At 34.4% G+C, this 18038-nt stretch overlaps 2 protein-coding genes across 2 annotated transcripts in view; one reads left to right on the forward strand and one right to left on the reverse strand.

Annotated features, from left to right (window-relative positions):
• Positions 1-11425, forward strand: part of Rpn2 (Regulatory particle non-ATPase 2) — a 47199-nt gene extending 35774 nt beyond the window's left edge. Inside the window, exons 4-7 of the mRNA XM_018504757.1 lie at positions 8012-8346; positions 8882-9234; positions 9920-10262; positions 10989-11425. Coding sequence (XP_018360259.1) covers positions 8012-8346; positions 8882-9234; positions 9920-10262; positions 10989-11059 — 1102 coding nt within the window. The 3' untranslated portion in view covers positions 11060-11425. The remainder of the gene's footprint in view (positions 1-8011; positions 8347-8881; positions 9235-9919; positions 10263-10988) is intronic.
• 5-HT2B (5-hydroxytryptamine receptor 2B) overlaps positions 1-18038 on the reverse strand; it is a 55664-nt gene that overhangs the window by 4199 nt on the left and 33427 nt on the right. Inside the window, 4 exon segments of the mRNA XM_018504735.1 lie at positions 4194-4297; positions 4299-4579; positions 7105-7336; positions 16290-16522. Of these exon segments, the coding sequence (XP_018360237.1) occupies positions 4194-4297; positions 4299-4579; positions 7105-7336; positions 16290-16522 (850 nt within the window).

Here is an 18038-nt window from a genome sequence, read left to right on the forward strand (position 1 = left end):
GACGGCAATCTGAATTTTGGAAAAAAAGGATTATATATATAATTAATAATAAGGTGAAGAGAGAAAATTCAGATTTTAAGGAAGAAATTAAGGTAATGATTTGAAAGAAAAAAAAAACAAATAATAATAGACTAATGATTAATTACAGATGAAAAAAATTACACAAAATTTTAGAAAATTTTTTAAGAAAATTTGAGAAAAATTTCGATGATGAGTTCGATGATTTCCAGAACAGACAGAATTCGACAATCGTTCTTTAAAATTGAAATAAAAATAGCTCTTCTACGCCCTCTGATTTTCCACAATGTTATCGAACCGTTATTGTTGCTGAAGAGTGACAATTTTATCAATGCTTTGGAAATGCGTTGGCAGGGTTTTCGGAGAATAATTGAGGGTGCTTCCAGAAGGAAGAGAAACGACCCGATTGTCGTTGGAGTGGATTACGGCCGCGGTCTTGACGGCAAATTGAGAAAAATATTGGTCGAGATAAACACTTGAGGGGTCGAGAAAGGATAGGATGGGGAAGGTGGTCTGGTTGAAGAAGAAACAGACGCATCTTGGAAAATGCATTTTAAACAGGGAATATAATTTGGTTTCTTCCTGCTGTTATGTTTAAATATTGGATTATTAAGAAATTGCTATTATATATATAAAGTTTTATTTATATTTCCATTAAAGTTTATGTTAATTTGTCATACATAATTTAAATTAAAATGTATATTCTTTGTGTTGATTTCGAATTTTTTATTTATTTTTCAAAAATTAAATTCAACAAAAATTTTATAGAGAGAGAGAGAGAGAGAGAGAGAGAGAGAAATTTAAATTTTTAAATAAAAACGCCATTTTAGTAAGAGAAAGATATGTAACAAATCAATCTTGATATATTTTATTATTTTACCGTTATTATACTGTTTTATAAAATTTGGCTTTGAATTTAAATAACTTGAGAAATATATCGTAAATGTGTCGTTACACCATTTTTCAATTTTCTTAAAAGAAAATCTTCTCTATAAAAAAGATTTTATATTTATTTTTTATGACAAATCACTATTTCGTGATTTATTTCGACTGCATTCTATACATTGTACATCCTCTGATTCTATTTTATAGAGTATAAATTGATACTCTATTATTAAATTTAATACAATTCAATTTATAATATAACAATTGAAGAGGGAAAACATCCTGAGGGAGAGATCTTTGAATACTCGGCGGTTATTTAATTCACGAGATCGACAGAAAGCAACTCGATTCTGTAAAAGGCAAAGTCCTCTGCGAGTAATAGAGAGGTAATCTTCGTTTGATGCGTTCAGAGGCACGATCCTAAGTGCATTCCTTTATTAGAGGTTTACGCGGGGCAAGAGCAGTTTACTTAAGTACGCGACCACGAGCGAACGAGCGAAACTCACCATCTGCGACCTCTCTCCCCCATCATCCCCTTTGCTCACCCTTTTCGTTCCTGTACGGAGGTTGGTCCGTTTTGCACTTTGAATGCCAGCAGCTAAGTGCAATCCACTTTGAGGCTGCCGTGTATAAATGGGTTTTCTCGTCGTCGCGCGGTGACCTTTCTGGCGCGTCTGCTTTCGCATTTTCATGCGAGTCCCGCGAGAATTCGAGGAGACTTTCGGGAAATTCGATCGTCGCGAGAACATGCAAAATTTGAAAAATTGCGGAAGCTGTGTAACCACACGTGCGACTTTTATCTGCTTAAAAGTAACGTATTTCGTCGCTTCGTAAAATATATGATAAAATTGTAGAAAATCATGAACTAAACTAATTTAGTCAAGTAACTTTTTTCCTCAGTATTATTATTTGCTTTGACGTAGAATTAAATTTTTCAGCTTTCTAAAAGGATTCCGGTAATTTTGCACGATTTAGGATTTGTTTAAATTTTTATGACGGATGTACCTTTGGAAAGAACTCTAAATATATCATTAAAGCCAGAAGGGACTTTCTCTGGGATTTCGTTACTAATATGTCCATTAAGAGGTGCAAAAGTAAAGAAGGACGCTGGAAATGGAAGCTGTGCAATTTGAAATGTTGCGATCTAATGATTGCACCAATTTACTTTGAAAAATTTTCGCCTTTCAGTTGCATCCGATACGATTCCGCTCTTCCGCCTCTCGCAAGATCTTTTCGACCGCGTCTTGAAAATCTCGCGTGTCTCTAATCGTAGATTTTCCGTTTTTCAGATTTCTGCCGCCTGGCAGAATCGCATTCCTTTCAAATTCTCGCGTTCTGCTACTTTCTAAAAATTTTAAGATCCTTCTAGAAAATCTTTTTTTCCATTCTTCTCTCATCCTTCTTGATTTCATCCTCTAATGAATTTTAATTCTGTTCTGCGGTTATTAAATTCTTGTATTTTATTGTCGCGAGGTCTCTGTCTGATTAACCTGATTTTTTGAAAGGAACGTTTGAATTTTTAAACATATGTAAATACCTTTCAAACTCGCAAAGAAGACATAGGAAATGGGGAAAAACACAAGACAGCAGAAAGATCGGTGGATTATGATTGAAACATATTTTACAGCGATACGGGGGAGTCTAGCTTTTAATATTCTGGCCGCACTCCTACGTTCTCGTTCCACTTTTAGTTTGCGTATTCCCGTGGATCGACGCTGGAAGCTCTAAACGACGTCAAATATAATTCCCCTCTCCCGCAACCTCTCTCTCTCTCTCTCTCTCTCATTCGATTCCGTGAGGAAGTAAGTAATGATCCTGTATGTAAGGACATCCCAAGAAATATATCTTAGAGTCCCGGATGAATTTAAAGTTGATTTTTCTCAACTGACATTTACTTCTAAAATTGAGACCTTTAAAAATTCTTAAATATATAAAAGGAATAATTGTTGATGTCTCTCAATTTTTAAAGAGTGTTTTCAAATTTTTAGCCTGGAGTGTATATAGAGAAGCGAAAATATTTTAAAGAATAAATTTCCCCAAAAATATCTTGAGGGCAATGCTACGTTTTCAGAAACTATATCTTTCAGCAACATGAGACTTAAACTAAAGAATGTTGAGAGATGAAAGTCGAGTATCATAAATTTAGATTGTAGATACGAGTATGGAATATAGTAAGACATTCTTCACTTAAGCCCTTCGACGATAGTTGCATGCGTAGGTTCTTGGTACATTGGATGACACAAATTCACCGGAAACTCTCCCGGCTGCCGTCGTAAGTTGATTTGACGCAACGCTAACCGCATCTCGTGGTAGTCACGGCGTTGTGCGAGCCGGAGTGACAAAGTGACGCAAATTCGTGCTGTCGTATTGCCACGGAAACGTGCCGCCGTCAAGCACAATGGCGTGTTTTGAGAGCCCGCAGGTTACGATGCGATGGATATGTCGTTAATAATTGCAAAAGCATCTTCCGCGAAAACTCAGACAAGCACGGAAATTCCTTTCTCACAAAATTGTGCCTGGGATACATCGTCGTGTTTTAAGCAGTTTGCATAAAACGATACACGTTTGATCATATCACAGAAAGAAACGGGAAAGAGACAGAAAAAAGCTAGAACAAAATAAAACGGAAAAAAACTTTATTGAAAATTATATAGAATTGTCTAAAAAGTTAAGAAAAAGAAAGCTTTCTCGAAGGATTTTACGTTAAAACAGAAATAAGATGAATTAAAATTTCACTTATTTCTACTTATAGATTGCTCTTTTACTTTAAAAGTGACACAATTCGAAAAATTAATCTTTCAGATAAAGAAAAAAATGATTAAAAAATTATTTTCTAATCAAACATTTCGTGCGGCAAAGATATATTTCTAACATAATCAATATAATTTTTGTTATTTTTATTTTACAACCACTCTGAATTACGACGATTTTGATGATTCTTTTTTAAAAATTACTCTTTGAGTTGCAATGTTTCGAATATTTTTTATGAAAGAAAGTTAATTCATTCTTGGTAAGATTGATAGAGATGTTTACGTTATTCATTCATGGTAAAAATTTGATAATTACATTTTTTGAGTTGTGTAATTTCTGAAGTAAAGAAGCAATATATCGCATACGATTTGTTTGTTTGTGTTGTTAATTTTTATAATTTATATTCTTCTCATTGTTCCACATCTAGGTTATATTTTTATTGTATTCGAGTCGTGAAATTTATCATGTCGCAATCATAAAGTAAGCTTACAGAAAGATTTATGATTCGCAAACACATAATTGACTTGCAATCTCCATACCCGTTGCGGAAGCTGCATCTGCGTAGTGAGGGACCGTGTTGCTGCAGTTGCAGCAGTTGCTGCTGCTGCTGCTGCTGCTGCTGCTGCTGCTGCTGATGATGCTGGTGGTGTTGGGCTAGCTGTCAATTTTGATGGGGTTTGATTGCCGGAGCTGCCGGCCATCCCCTCGAGACCCCTCGACAACTTGAGCATCTCCGCGCCGAAGGCATGAAGGGCGGACATGGCCGAGGGTGGTGGCTCGCTCTCCTGCAGCCAGAGCTCGTGGGTGTCGAGGGTGGTCAGCTCGGTGTCGGTCGACGTGCCGGAGGTGTGTTGCGGCGTGCCGCCGCTACCGCCCGAACCCTTGTTCAAGAGGTATCTCTTCCAGGTGCCCCGTCGCTCGAGCCCTGCGCGAATTATTGGAGAACCGGAGATTTTAGCGATTAATCAGAGTTTTCTTTCGATTGGAAAAGGAAGGATGATTCCGGTGATCTTCTATTTTATCCGTGAATGAAGGGGATTTGTTTTTTTTTTATATTGAGATTTTTTAGCGACTGACGATTGGAGAGCATCGGAAAATGCAGGATTTACTCTTCGTTCAGGAAGGGAGACGCTCTTTTGTTGAAAAACGAGAGATTTCAGTCAATTTAACGATTGAAGATTGAAGATTGAATTTGTCTTTTTCTTCACTGATTTGATGCTTTTTAAAATGAATTAATGCCAGAGCTCTTTTTACAAGGAGATACACAACCACTCCTAAAGTAAAGATACTTTGCATTGTACTTTGAAGTCTTTGAATCATAGGCAACATTAAAAATGAATAGGTATTGATTGATTGAAAGTAGGAATTTTACAAATAAAAATTGCTCTTTAAACAATTAATTTTATTAATTATTTTTTAGTAAAAAAAAATAATATAATTTAAATGAGTTTAATTTTTTTTTGAATTTTTTCTCTCTCTAATTTATCTCTTTTTTTTAATTAACAGAATATTTTCAATCTATTGATGAGAATTGTGACATTTTAACAATATTTTTGTTGTTTCTCTTATCTCTTCTTTTAAATTAACGGAATATTTACAGTCTACCGACAAGAACTGTGTTTGTAATGAGGTACTCAAAAGATTTCTGTGTCATCTCCTGCAATCTTTCAATCCTGCGGAATATTAAGTGCCCGCGAATGGGGCTCGCGCGTAACGGGGTATCGATTAATTTTCATATCGCCGAGCAACCGGACGGGGGCCTTCTTAGCATACTGTGCCGCATCCGAGATCTTTGCATAATGGCCGGCATTTGCATATCTTCGTCGTGGACGTCGACATGCTTCCGTGCTTGACGTGCCGGCGAAATTTCTTGTCGTAGAGTGCTTCTAGACAGAAGCCTGGCCTAGTCCCCCGTTCCATCGATTCCCCGGGATCGATTCTATGCGAAAAAACGAACCGCGTTGACATCATTAATCATACGACCGTCGCCCACTAGGCATCCTTCATGTTGCGTGACGAATTATTTATACAGTAATGGCGAATTGCACACGCTAGAGATCCGCGACTGGATAACAAATTCTAATTGGTTAATCCGTGAACAATTAAGGAAGTGCAAATGCTTTGTTTTATCTAAAAAAAAAGTTACAGATAATTATTATCTGGAAAACATGTAAAAGTTTAAGAAATAAAATTTCTCATAATCTACTTATTTATTTCGTTTACATGTTTTAATTCTACGATATGTATGAGGTGTTCGAAGGTGACTCTTATTTCCCTCAAAGTTGGTCAAAAACTTCATCAAGAATGCATTTTAAAATGCAATAATTGTGCAACGCGGCGTGTAAAATAGTGTGATGAATTCCGGCATGAAGTTGGTATGCAAATTCCATTTGAGGCAGTAATCGGAGGGTTGTCCAGGTAAAATCAAAGCGACAATAGACGATGTGGCTTCCAGCGAAACTTTCCGTCGCGGAAGAGAAAGAGGGATGTAGAAGGTTATCTCCCTCGGGAACGCTTTGTCTGAGGGGAATAAATTCACGCCAGCGGTTTCGAAAAACGTTTATGAGACGCCTGCAGACGCGATATCCTTTGTAGTCCTCGGAAGCCGACCGATAAATCGGAATAAATAATTTTTATCAGGTAGGAAAACTAAGTCTTAGTTTCCTTCGCCCGACGGCCTCGTTCGTTTCCGAATAAAATGTATCCTCGGGGAAAAAAACGGCAAGTATTGTCATGCAGAAGAGAAAATTGGTGAAAAGGATATATTGCCGTATCGTATTCTGTATTTTTTATTATTTTAATTTATTTTTTAATAATTTATATTGCTTTATTTATTTTTATGATTTTTTTAAGATCAAATTTTTTTGCTAAAAATAGAAAATTGATAAGAATAAGGTAACATTTGAAATAATAATTGTTTTATTTTCTTCGTTGTCAAGTTGATGGGAAGAAAGCATGAAGTTGCAAGAGTGGTCCATGAAATAATAAAAGTGTAGAAGAAAGAAAAATACTTTTTAACCACTTGTTAAATTTAATAACGATTCTAAAAGCGTTTCTATTGTAGAAATTTGTTTAGGCAAGCTTGATCGTATTTTTTAATTTAAAAAATTCGAATTGGAAGACACTTGAAGAATTTTTATTCTATGAATCTTTATTTAAATAAATTATTTTTTTATATTAATTAGAAAAATTAAATTAAATTGAATATTTATTCTTAAATGTTCTGTTGTATTTTAAATATACATTTAAAAATAAATTTTAAAGTTTAGTTTAAATTTAGTTTATATTTTTACAATAATATTATAGTGAAATGGACTCAAATATAGAGAGAGAAAGTAACTTATACTAACAATAAGATATATTCGATTATTTTGATTCCTTGAGAGATAATCGATATTAAGATTCCGGAAATTAATGTGAGAACAAGCTTATAGTGCACAGTATACTAACCTGTCATGGATGAACCTTGAGAGGCACCTTGAGGGGCTCCCAACCACCCCGATGACCAACCTGCTCCAGTCCCTCCGATATTTTGTTGTTGTTCCGCCAATAATCTTACTGTCAACGCATACGTTAACAACATTACTCCTAGCGGGATATAGAAGCAGATTATACTGCCAATTAATTTATAGAGGGGATCGGGAATCTGGCAGGCTCCGTCCACCAATACCGAATCATCTTCCTGAAACAAAATGAGAAAATGGGGATCTGTTAATTATTGTTTGATATTAACTCGTGCGAATATTCAAGTGTGCCAGACGCGTGGCGATGCTATTAAATTAATTACCAATTATTATCAATTCACATAATTATCAATCACGTAATTAAAATTTATGAACCTACATTCATTTAAATACCATAACCTTCTAAATACCGTGCTGTAACACATTATTTTATTGATAAAATATATAAAAGAATTAATGGTTTATTAAATTTAATATTACAAAGTTCTCTCAGTGAAAGATGATGAACTTTTTATTGTAATTTATTTAACAGTTTAAATTATTAATAAATAGGGTGATTATCAGTGATAAGTACAAAACTTGTTTGATCAAAAAGAATTGTAATTACAGTTATACATGTATTTACAAAATAAATGTAAGCTTTGACTGACTATCTTAAATTTAAAAAAATATAAAAATAAGATCACGCGAAAGGAAAATAGAAAATTGGAAAAAGAAATTAATTAATATATTATATATAATATTAATTTAAATTATAATATACCAGTGACAAACATGAAAGATATAAAAAGTGAGTTATTACGAGATTAGTAATATTGAATGTGATTTATTGACAAAAGTCAATAAGTTTGAAGGAAAACTTAGCATCGCGTTCTTTTTTTCATGTGTTCCAGGACTCCGGAGCAATGTCCTAGTGTGGTGTCTCTCTTAGCGGAGAGCTACAATCCTCATGTGAGGTACGGCGCAGCGATGGCCTTGGGTATTGCTTGCGCGGGTACCGGCTTGAAGGAAGCTATCGCTCTGTTGGACCCAATGACTAATGATCCTGTGAATTTCGTCAGGCAAGGCGCATTGATCGCTTCCGCCATGATTCTGATCCAGCAGACGGAATCCACGTGTGCCCGCGTTAAAGATTTTAGAGCATTATATGCTAAGGTCGTCGTGGACAAACACGAGGATGTGATGGCTAAGTTTGGAGCAATTTTGGCACAAGGGATCATCGATGCCGGTGAGTTTTCTTTAGAGTTTCTTGCATGTGACACTCACAGAATCTGTGATTTCAATTTTAATTATATAGATATTCCAACAAATTTGAAATTATTTCTTTCCTGAGCATAAAAACTGCGAATCATTGGATTTCCTGTACTTTGTTAATTTTATTATTGCAACGCAGGGATCAGCTTTATTCATGGACTTTAATGAATCGTTGAATTATAGATTCTGATCCATGGAAAACAAAATTTTGGCAGTATGAAATTTATTTTTTGAACTTTTTTCGTTAAAATTTTGAAATTTGTACTAATACAGAATACGTGCTTTTGAGTTCTTTAATTTTTAGGACTTAGAATTTTCATTACTTTATCCGTCATTAAACTTACATTCTTATTAATTTTGAAATATTTAATTTTCTATTTTTAACGACGAGGTCTTGTTATTCTAAATTTCTTAAAGCCCTAAAAATTTCGCGAATCTTAGAACGAGAAATAAAGCCAATGAGAAGATCAATTGTGAAATATTACGAGAAGACTTTCGCTTATTCTTAGGTGGTCGTAATGTAACCGTATCTCTACAATCGCGTACGGGGCACACGAACATGTTGGCGGTGGTCGGTGCCCTGGTATTCACTCAGTATTGGTACTGGTTTCCACTTGCGCATTGTTTGGCTCTGGCTTTCACGCCCACGTGTCTGATCGCCTTGAACGCTCAGCTGAAGATGCCTAAATTGGAGATCAAATCAAACGCTAGGCCAAGCATATATGCTTATCCTGCGCCTCTTGAAGAGAAAAAGAGAGAGGAACGAGAGAAAGTCACCACCGCTGTGCTTAGTATTGCGGCTCGTGCCAGAAGACGCGAGACTGAAAGAAAAGCCAGAGATTCTCATGAGAAGATGGAAGTGGTAAGTGATTAAAGGAAATGTCTGGAAATTTCAGGAAGAATGTTCTCTTATTTATTTGTCTAAATCAAAATTAATGAAAAAAAATTGCGGGAATAATTATTGAGACTGATATATGTTTTTTAAGCGTCAATTATTATATGTATTTTAACGATATCTTGAATTTTCGAATGTAAACTCTTGCGTTTTGAAGTTTTTGCACGCAAAAACTTCAAAATTTTTGATATTTTCAATTCTTTAAATTTTCGAATATTTAACTCATCAAATTTATGCATCATATATATCTTTTTATTATTAAATTCTCGTTTAAAGATTTATAAACGAATTGATTCGAATTTTATCTATATTTTTGTTTTTGTGCATTTTGTTTTGTTTTGCGCATTTGTTTACGTTGTATAGTATACATTGCGTATTTAAATTTCATTTGTCTCATCTCTTGAGTTTCAAGTTCGAATTTCAGTAAACGAGAATAAAATTTTTTTTTAACAAAGATTTATACGTCTCTTTTATCAAAGAATCAGATTATTGGTAAAAATATTAATAATCTATAAAGTTTTCTTAGGATTCTTGTCTTAGGATTCTAGTAACGCGATGATTTATATTATAAATTTATGACAAATAAAAGAGCACGCTAATAAATTTCAGCACTCGCCCACATAAGAGAAAACAAACTAAATAAAAATTGCAGGATCCGCCTTCGGAGACGAAGGAGCTTCAAGAGGTAAAGGAAGCTGCATCGTCTTCGAAAGAAAAGGATGAGAAGAAGAAGGATGAGAAAGAGGCTAAGGAAACCAAGGAGAAGCCCGAGAAAAAGGTGGTGAAAGACGGTGATGAAAAGGAGAAGAAAGAGCCCGAGCCGAATTTCGAGGTCCTCCAGAATCCTGCGCGAGTTCTACGTCAGCAATTGAAGGTCATTCAGCTGGTCGAGGGTAGCCATTACACTCCCGTTAAGGATATTCAGATCGGTGGCATTGTCATGGTTAAGCACATGCAGACGGACACCGAGGAGGAACTCGTCGAGCCCGTCGCCGGTGAGTGATTGATCCTTTATTTTCTGCTCAAAACTTTCTTTCAGAAATTGATTGTAAAGAAAAAGTCATTTTAATTTATATTTTACGTACAATGAGAATAATTGAATCGAAAATTTCACGAGAGAGTGAAACAACAATTTTTCAACTATATAATTCTATTCATATGATTATTAAAGATTGAGAGTCTTTGAAATTGTTATTGTTAATTATTTAATAATACTTTATAGTAGGCATATTCGAGATATTTATTAATTTTTTGATAATACTTTTGAGGCTTTTGCGGGTATTTTCTTCAGAGATGTCAAAGAGTTTGCGTCGTGTCGTGATCCATTGCTAATGCCAACGTTTCGTTAATAATCTTGCCGTTTATTTTATTAGGGCGAGAAGTGCCCCTTGATATAAATATTTATATATTAATTACCTAATTAAAATTTCAAAGCTAAAGAAAGATTTAATTGTTAAACTTTATTTATCTTTTATTCAAATGTTCTTGATTAATTTAAGAGATTTTACGTCTATAAAAATTAACAATGATTTATAATATGTTTTTTATATTGTTCAGATTTTCATAGAAAAGATAAATTTTACACAAATAAAGTTATACATTTGTATTTACGCAAATAAAATTATATACTCATGAACGGGCCAGGATTTTCGTTTATGTTTTGAAGTATCGAGTACGTGCTTGTAGGGTGTGTGTGCTTGAGCACTTCCGGTTTGTTTCAGCCTTTGGACCGAAGCCGGAGGAAGAGAAGGAAGCTGAACCACCCGAGCCCTTTGAGTATACTGAAGATTGAACGTCGGAAATATGCGTCAGCCTGTCGTCCTGTCATCCATTATTCGCCATCGCGATGGCATTGCAATACGCTCGTCGTTACTTTTTGTTAATGTTCTCGCGTTTCTTTTTTATATTTGGTTTCCTTTTGTGTGTCTATTTAATTAGCGGAATACTCTGCCAGCTGCAATAAAGCCGTTGCATCTCATGTTATTAGTCTTCTACCTTATAACTCTTTAATTAGGTTCCTAAGCAGAATTAAGAAGATTAATGAACAGCTCGTTTATTTAATTATTTACGAAACTATGAATAGAAATTTGTAGAATGATGCAAAACGTATTTAATTTTTTTTAATTCTAGAAATTAATTTTTATTAGCAAAAATAAAGAGAGGAGGAATATGACGAAAATAATTCATATACTACCGCACATTGATTGTAAATAAATTGATAAATCCTTTTCTTATGAGTTTTGTTATTTTATACATATACATTATGTATTAATAAGTTACATTTTTGTAGAGAATGAATTAATTGTAAATCATTTCTATTTCCGATTGAACTAATAATTAATGTTTAATTTTTATATATGTCCCAATTTTTTTCTATCAACAAAATTTTAATAAAATATTATTACATCAAAGGGATTGTTTTATAATTCACTATGCATAATTAAGTCTTTAAGCAAAGAATCAACAATATATTAATGAATTACGATTTTTATTATATTTATAGATTTTTACAAAAAGGATAAGACATTAATGAAATAATATATGCATTTTATTTGTTTTATTCGCAGGAAGAGATTACAATCAATTTTTATTAATAATATCACTTTTACTGTTTTTGTAATTTCACTTTTACAGGGCGTAGTGCCAGTAAATAAATGGATTGTCAGCACTCCTCTGTGACAACTCTTCGTTATTTCCTGTAAATCACTTATTAATAATTTAGATTTGCGGAGACGATCGCCGAGTTATCCTTATACGTCTGCTCGAGCACATTATTTTGAAAGTTAGCACGGAGCTTCCGCGAGACAATACATTCCATAATTCATTGTGCTCATCGTTAAAATTTGACGCGGAGCTTACGGGTCACCCCATAGACATGAATCTTCCTTGAAATACGCTTCCGCTTTCAGTCCCTGTCGCCTATAATGGTCAGCTCGTGTTCCGCTTCTCCGGCTGTCGCATTCGCCTTGATCGAGCGTGGGTCATAACGTCCATCGGTGACTGTAAGGGGGGAAGCAAGAGGAGGAAAGAAGATGAGGAGATGGACATTCCCTGGTTGCAGGATTGCAGCCCACGCACGTGTATATCCGCCACACGTGTTCCCGGAAGGTGCGAATTCCGCTCGACGTCAGTCGATAACACTCGACGTGAGGTCTCGTGAGAATTGAGAGTGGCTCGTTGGAAGTGATGTCGTCACGCCCTTTAATTTTCCACGTTGGTTTTTCAAAATAAGAAGGAAGCGAGGGAAATCGAGAACTCAAGAATTTCCTATTTGCGTTACAAATCGATGAGAAAACCGTTCTAGAGAAAATCCTGGTTTGAGAAGTAAACAAATCTTACGAAAATTTCTAAATTATAAAAGTGGGAACATTTGAGAGTTAATATCATTTGCTTCAAAGTTGATGATTGAAAAAAATTATGTTTCTCAGAAAAGGGGAATAATTATTATTTTTCAACTTGACAAAAGATCATTGACTAATCATTGAATAATATTGGCTAAAAAAATATGTTCTTAAAAGAAAGAATGTATTCTTGTGTTTTTAATATCACATTTTGATCGTTGTTATTTTATAACCCTTAACTCTCCTTGCAATCTGAGTCTTTCTCCAAACAAGCGAAATTTTATTTTCAAATTTTTCCGAAATATACAAGAGAGCAGAATCCCTAAAATATCTTGTTAAAAACCATTTCATAATGTAATAGAGATGTTGAAAAACCGCTGAATTTTTCCACATTTTTGAAAGTTTAGAACAGTAAAAAAAAACAGGTTGCAGATGGAGAGTTAAAATAAAATCACCCTTTTTTAGTTGTGACAATTTTAATAACTTTTTAATGAAAATGAATTAGTTCATTTTTAATGATTAATAGAGTAATGTTTACTTAACTCATTCACGATAATAATTCGAAAATCACATTTTTTAGTTGTGTTACATTTGATGTAAGGAAACGATGTGTAAAAAATCAGTGGATTTAAAAACTTGTGACATCAAAGCAAAAATAAAAAAGTTCTATCAATTTCACAAACTTCGAAATTTTGACGTCCAATTTTACGGAAATTCTGAAATTCATATTGATAGAAATGCCCAAATTGAAAAAATGAAGGTAAGTATTCAGAATATGAAAATTTGTACACTGAAGACTTTTTTTATCTATTCGATCTTTCTAATCTGGATATTGATTACTTTGGATCTAGGTTAACGTGTTTAAAATAAATGAATTTACAACGTAAAGGAATACACGTGTATACAATTGGATGGGATATTTTTGTCGCCTCACGGCGTTGGACACAAATTTCACTCTGGGTGTTGGATGGAATTTTGAATGAGTATATGGCGGCCGCAAAATTTGGATCAATACCCAAGTAAGGCATGAAACGCGCTAGTAAATGGTGTTGTAAAGTTGCTGAAACTCGTCCGACAAACTCGTCGATGCGGCAGTGCTTATCGTCTCGACTCGTCTCGTCTCGTCTCGTCTCGTCTCGTCTCGTCTCGTCTCGTCTCGTCTCTCTCGCGTCATGAAACGAAAGTAGTTTGCACATTTGCAAGAGCAGTTTGCAAGCCGAGGCAGCTTCTACGACGATGAACACGCTCGAGCTAAGAAAATAACCTGTTAGACGTGTACACATTACATCCATTCCCGGAAAACCCATAACGTTGGCATTTTCCATCGGAATTTGCAGTCATGTTTTCATTCGCGGAAATTAAAGGCGACATGTATAATTACTTTGTTGTCGCGCGCAGATAGTTGGATCTCCTCCCCACATCCCGGTGTGTACTATATTATTTTTTATTTTACTTAAACACTCTTGACGTAAATATAGAAAATGTGTAAAAACGAAAAGAATATGTAATGGCGATTAAAAATAGATAAAAAATAAAACAAAAGATGTAAAATGGGATCTACTTTTGCTTAAAAAGGTATAAATAAAAGGAATAGTGTTGGATGCGATGAAATTATTAAAAAGTTCGTAACATTTGGGGAACACATTTGAAAATTGAGCACAAACACGTTGTATTTATCCAAATTTTTATATTCTTGCTTAATTTTTGAGGTGTTCCCTAAACGCTGCAAACTTTTTAATAACTTTATCATAACCAGAAGGTGTAAAAATATACAAAAACATTATTCCTTTTGCTTACACCCTTTTAGGCAGAAATTGGCCTCATTTTAACGTTCTCCTTTGATGTATATTGTGAGCTGTAAAATAATTACTTGAAATTAAACTATAAAAATAACAGGTCATTTTTTAAAATGTACGTTGCACATTTGCTGCGTGTATTATTTAGCAATGATGAAGGCTCGGTATTTGGACTGTGACATTTAACGCGATTTTCGGGGACGGTTGTGGCATAAAGCCGCATTGAAACGACAGCCGGTTGAAGGGTTAGTCGGGAATTTACGAGGGAGCGCGTATGCCAAAACGGCGGACAACTGTTTCATAATATAGCGTCGCTTCATCTCATGCCGTTAATTTCACTCACAAGCGAGAGAATATGGAATATCGCGGCGCGACGGTCCTCCTCCTTTCCGGACACGGGGACGTTGCCGATGAAAAACGGCGACGCGATGTATAGTCCTATATAAATCCATCCTGCTCCTATCCTGCATCGAGAATGATCGATGAGCGACGTTTCCCGCAAACAGCGATAAACTTTCGGCTATCGAGATTCGCGTCTGCCACCTGGGAGGGATTTTACGGGCAAAACCTCGCAATCTTTTAGTCGTTATGGAAAATTGAGTAGGATGTTCGCGTACAGAAGTATGTGTAGCAAAAAACTATCGCAGTTACATTCTAGCCGTTGTAAGCTGCTCGTGTATTCATATCTCTCTCTCTCTCTCTCTCTCTCTCTCAATATATAATTTTTTAGAATATGGAGCAAGTAAAAAATTTGCACGGGATAGAATAAAATAAAATATCTCTAAACTGACGGTACTATTAAAAATATTAGTAATTTCTGTTGTAAAGGTAGATAAAATAAATTATTTTTACACAAAACTTTATTCACGAGAAAGATAATTTGTCCATATATAATTTATTTTTAATTATTAGTAAGAATGAGAAAGAGAACGAGAGTAATAAAATTTGTCTGACTAATCATTGTCTTCATCTACTTGTTTAATATGTGAGAACAAACGAAGAAAGGTTTCTTTATACAGAACATTTTACTTTCAAAAAAGAAAAAAAAAATTGATACATATTTTAATTTAATAATTACAAATTAAAAATTAAAGTCCGTATTTATACATTTATCGATGCGCGCATAGCATATAGTTTATATTTATACTATAGAATTTCAGAAATAAATGCGCACATTTATCGATAAAAGTAAAGTGTGAATACGGACTTAATTAATTGAGGCGTGTCACAACAAAACGTTGTAAGTGCTAAAATTCATTTTATTGTATGAATAGATTGTATATATAAGTGTTCTGTCACACACTAATATTTAGCGTGAAAAGTGCTGCTAGAAGTGGGGAAAAATGACTAGTACAATTTAAAACGTTGTAAATCCATTTGTGCAACTGTTACTCTTATTTGGATTTACAACGTTTTGACTTGCATTTTTATTTGGACTAACAACGTTTTGAAATTTTAACAATTTTAACAATTTTAACACGATTCTTTTTAGAATTGCTTAATTAAATATTTTTGCAAAAATTAATTGCTCATACCTTTAGTTATTACAGTAATTTTTTGTAGAATTTTTAAAGATAATTTTTTCATGAAAATAAGTTCTTCTTTTCTTCTGAAAAAATTTAAAAAATGGCACTTTTTTCAGACACGGCTGAATTATTAATATAAGGATGAGAAAGAGGACTAGAGTAGTAAAGTTTTACCAATAACTGTCTTCATCTATTCACCTAATATCCGCGAGAACATAATGAAAAGTAGAAGATAAAGAAAGATGAGGCAGAAAAGAAGGAGCAGTAAAAAGAATAACTAGATAACTAAAAAAAGACTTTGATTAATAAAATAATTCTCGCGGACACATAAAAAAGAAATGGAAAATGCGACGGCTCACCTTCGAGTACATCAAGCTCAGAGGTAAACTGATCGCGATGCTGAGGATCCAGACGAAGGTGATCTTCAGCGTCACTCTTTTCTTCGTCTTGTTGCGCCCAAATTTCATCGGGTAGCGCAGGCTTAGATAGCGATCCACGCTTATCGTGCACAAATGCATTATGCTGGCGGTGCAGAATAGCACGTCGAGGCAAATCCAGGCGAGGCAATAAACCGACGGCAGCGGGAAGTATCCTGCGAAACAAAACGGCGAATGAGTCTTGCTCGCTTGGAACGCGGCTAATTAAATCCTGGCTCAATTAGTGGCACCTTGGCTCGCCGAGAGATAAATTTCAATTATCCCGACATTCGTCCGCGCGGTATTTTATTTATGCGCAACAGTATCGCTGAATATATTTTTCGTATTAAACGGGTTTTAACATCGGGATATACATCGACGTAACGGAATTAATATAACAATTAAAATTTTTATGTACTCGCGTATAAAAAAGTATACATTTTTTTAGAAATTAATTTTCGCATACAATTTTTCTGTTTAAATAGAAATGTGAGTGGAAAATATGAAAAGTGGATACGTGAACGATACAAATAAATTGGTCATTTTAAAAGTCTTATAAATCAGTTTTTGAATCGAAATTGAGATGTTAGACTCAAATCTACATACTAAGTATTATGAAATTTATAAGGATGCCTAATGTGTAATTGTGAACATAGTTGTAAGATTTTTCCTTTGTTTAATATTAAATTCTTCTTAAATATTTGACTCTATCTTAAACATTAGAAATTAAACATTGGAATGTGAAGATTAAATTATTATTGAGCGTACGTACGTTACTTGAATTCTTAGTACGATATTATATCGAGACGACATCAATGTACAGGTTTCCGACATGTATGATGACGATAGACAAGCAATTTACATGCGTAATTTATTAAGTAAACTTCATAAAAGAGCGCGGTAATTTTCCTTTAATCTTTACTAGATTGCATTCGAGGTAATTCGGGGCCATTCGATATTAAATTTTCAGTTTCTCTTGTCTGTCTGACGTTATGTGGAAATGGTAATGTTATCACAAATAGAAAGTTGTTATCTCGAGATCGATGTTACAGTGATTTCATTCTTTTTTTGCGACCTTTAAACTTTGTTTAATAATTAATCTTTGTAGAGCTGTTATTCGAGTCTCAACTGATGCTCTCGGGTTTTTTCAATTATTCATTTTTGCAAGCTGCCAAAGGCCATAATTGATACGCCCACTCTTCGTTATAATAAACGTTTTACTTCTAGCGGACGTGGCCGTGCAAAAAGTTTAGTTTGTCAAGCAACTTCCGGCTGCAAAACTTCTCCGCCAAAGGTTACTTGCTAATCATTTTACGCGCGTAATTAACGAGTAATAAATATACTCGCTCTGTAATCTTCTTCACAGCCGTTCTTTCTGCGACATAAATATTTCACTAAAATTTCACAGAATAAAGATTTAGTTTAAATAAGAAAATCCTATCTTCGAAATTTTAGATTCAACGTTTAGCTATAGAGTTGCTTATTGGAACAACTCGATTTTGCGTATCATTTTCTGGTATGTTCCAAACTCAGAGTTAATAGTGTAATCTTAATAAAGATCCTGCTTATTTGAAATAAAATTAAGATATTTAATTAAGATTAGGATTTAATTTATCTCTTAAAAATATTTCGACAATATTAACTTTCGGATATTGGAACGAGTTAAACGAGGGGGGGGGGGGGGGGGGGGTT

The sequence above is a fragment of the Trachymyrmex cornetzi genome, unplaced genomic scaffold (genome assembly GCF_001594075.2).
Source record: "Trachymyrmex cornetzi isolate Tcor2-1 unplaced genomic scaffold, Tcor1.1 scaffold105, whole genome shotgun sequence".
In the NCBI taxonomy this organism is placed as follows: Eukaryota; Metazoa; Arthropoda; class Insecta; order Hymenoptera; family Formicidae; genus Trachymyrmex; species Trachymyrmex cornetzi.